The sequence below is a fragment of the Sinocyclocheilus anshuiensis genome, unplaced genomic scaffold (genome assembly GCF_001515605.1).
Source record: "Sinocyclocheilus anshuiensis isolate Anshui unplaced genomic scaffold, SAMN03320099.WGS_v1.1 scaffold3293, whole genome shotgun sequence".
NCBI lineage: Eukaryota > Metazoa > Chordata > Actinopteri > Cypriniformes > Cyprinidae > Sinocyclocheilus > Sinocyclocheilus anshuiensis.
In genome coordinates this window covers 103,984-106,859 of record NW_015555989.1, presented here as the reverse complement: position 1 = coordinate 106,859, position 2,876 = coordinate 103,984, and the positions used below count along the sequence as shown (strand labels likewise).

Here is a 2,876-nt window from a genome sequence, read left to right as displayed (position 1 = left end):
ATTCTCTTAGCTTTTCTACCAGTGTATTAGCTATAGTTTGCGCTCGACCTGGTCTAATTTACAATCGCGGTATGACACTCTAAATCGGATTTGAGCTTGCTGAACACTGACATACTGAGAGGTAATATCAAGGTGAGTGCCCTACTCAGGGAACCATGGTTACATAAGTAACCTGAGACGTTCTCCACACCCTTGACTCCTTCCCCTCCCCAACCATCCTCTCCAATCTATAGGCTACACTATTACTCAATCTTATTTTTTAAGCGCTCCCAAACACAGAGAGGGGCTGTTTCACAGCGTGTAGGGGCAAGTGATTGAGAGGACTGGGGACAGAAAGTTGATTTGCATCCATTTGCAAAAAAGGAAGCAGGTGAAGTGAGGTAATTATTCAGACACATGATTTACTGAGCGCGGGGATGTGCGCACTGACAGATTCTATGCGTAATTACTGTGAGACTTTAAGGAGGCGCGCGCTCGTGTTGCTTTTACGTCGATGAGGTGTAAACGTAAAGCTTGTGTGCATGAGTGAGACCTGGCGGCGCAGTCAATATATCTCTCTGAATAAAGATAAACACAAGATTAGGAGGAACTTGCAGAACTTTTTGCCCTACTAAAGTAGGACAATGCCTGTTCGACGGGGACACGTTGCGCCTCAGAACACCTTCCTGGACACCATCATTCGCAAATTCGACGGTCAAAGTAAGTGTATGACTTTTGGTTGTTTGTGTTTTGTTAACTGAACGCTGAATACGTTGTTAATATGTTTATGATGATGGCGATGATGATGATGATGATGATGATGATTAGTATTCACAATTTTAATAATTTTATTATCGTTATCATTCGAATTTTATTATTTATTACAATTATTTAGATATTATTGTTTTGTTTACACTGTCTTTGTCAACGTGCCGAAATAGATTAATTGTTAAAGGTTTAACTCTTCGAAATGTTACGTTTTTTTTTTGTTTTTTTTATTTATGTATTTTTTAATAATTTTATTATCGTTATCATTCGAATTTTATTATTTATTACAATTATTTAGATATTATTGTTTTGTTTACACTGTCTTTGTCAACGTGCCGAAATAGATTAATTGTTAAAGGTTTAACTCTTCGAAATGTTACGTTTTTTTTTTTGTTTTTTTTATTTATGTATTTATTAATTATTATTTGATAACTCGAGAGTCAAATCAAGCCAAGAAACTGGACATTGTAGATGTAACTACAAATCCACAGGATCTTTTTATTTTAATTTATCAATTTATTAAATTTTTATTTAATATAAATAAACAGAATATATAAATGAATGAATGAGCATTCAGGTGTGAAGTATGTGAGTTTTTCTGTGACTTAACAACTGTGACTTTAATAATAACTACTTAATACTTGTAATTATTTAAAGTTATAAGTTGATCTTTCTTTTAACGGAGGTAAAACAGACATGCTTTTTGTTTTGGTTCTACATTAATGTGATTTATGAATGTCTTGCATCTCGTTTCATGCTTTACCTCAACAGATCGCAAATTCATCATCGCCAATGCTCGAGTTGAAAACTGCGCCATCATCTTCTGCAATAATGGATTTTGCGGCATGTGCGGCTACACGCGTGCAGAGGTCATGCAGAAGCCGTGTACCTGCAGCTTTCTGTATGGACCGCATACTGGACGACCTGCCATGGCCCAGATGGCCAAAGCCTTACTGGGCTCTGAAGAAAAAAAAGTGGAGATCTCCCTATACAGGAAAGATGGTAAGGTTCTAGGAGGTGTTTGTTATATTTGTGTATTTATACATTCATTTTGTAGGTGTCATTACAGTGACATAAAAAAAAAACTGGCCTAGCAGGATAACATGACAACAGGAAATAATTAATGGCTTTGATCACAAGTTTATAAAAAAGCAATTTCATGCCTTTACTTTTATTTGTCAATGACTTGCAACCCTGCACTCATCGTATTTCATTGGACCCACTAATACTCATTCCCTGAACATTATGCTATTTCTTTTCTGCTGTATCCATCTATGTGACATTTGATGTGTCCCATGATGATTGATCTTGGAGTTTAGCCCCTCTTGTGGAAGTCTCTCTTACCATATCATCCTTTTATTGTGGATACTCAACTGAAAGATAGATACAAGTGCTATTCTAATTATGTCTATTTCTGTCCTCTCCTATTTAAAGATTGCATTTCTGGATGATGTATTGATTTCCAGGACAGCTGGGAGTTTGAGAATAGAAACAATAGTCATAGAAGACATAATTGCAAAGGACAATTTCTCACTATCCAGATCAATTCCCCTACCCAATTCCCAGTGCTATATGCTAGTAATCCAATTGGTTGCATAAGGGCGCCATTATATTGTGTCCTCTAGTGGTGCTCAGGACAGAGGACGATGCATACAGTGAGGATTTGAGTCTACAATGCTAACAAGTCAGCAACTCAACAACATCCATGATCAACCAGAGATGCTCCTATATGACTATGTTAAAGGCAAGAATATGCTAACATGTTAACAGAGCAGATAAACATACACGTAAACCGTCCTATAGGGTTTAAGCAGCATGTCCCCAGCACAGGGTATTTTTCCACTGATCTGGATGTTAGGAATACATCTCAGTGTGACCCTATGTAACCTAACCACCCTAAATTTCTCAGGTGTGCTCAGACTACATTTAGTCCTTCCGAAATATGAGACCTCTCCGTTTTCGGACTTCCTTACACTGTCGTCTAAATTTCAGTACCGTATGTCACTGGCAGTGTTGGGGGTAATATATTACAAGTAAAGCAAGTTACGTAATCAGATTACTTTTTTCAAGTAACTAGTAAAGTAACGCATTACTTTTTAATTTACAAGAGAATATCTGAGTTACTTTTT

General features: G+C 36.8%; 1 protein-coding gene across 2 annotated transcripts in view; it reads left to right on the top strand.

Annotated features, from left to right (window-relative positions):
• Window positions 1-384: 384 nt before the first annotated feature.
• LOC107676096 (potassium voltage-gated channel subfamily H member 2-like) overlaps window positions 385-2,876 on the top strand; it is a 46,827-nt gene continuing 44,335 nt past the window's right edge. For both annotated transcript variants that reach the window (XM_016470621.1, XM_016470620.1), the window contains exons 1-2: window positions 385-699; window positions 1,519-1,749. In XM_016470621.1, the coding sequence (XP_016326107.1) occupies window positions 624-699; window positions 1,519-1,749 (307 nt within the window). In that variant the 5' untranslated portion in view covers window positions 385-623. The remainder of the gene's footprint in view (window positions 700-1,518; window positions 1,750-2,876) is intronic.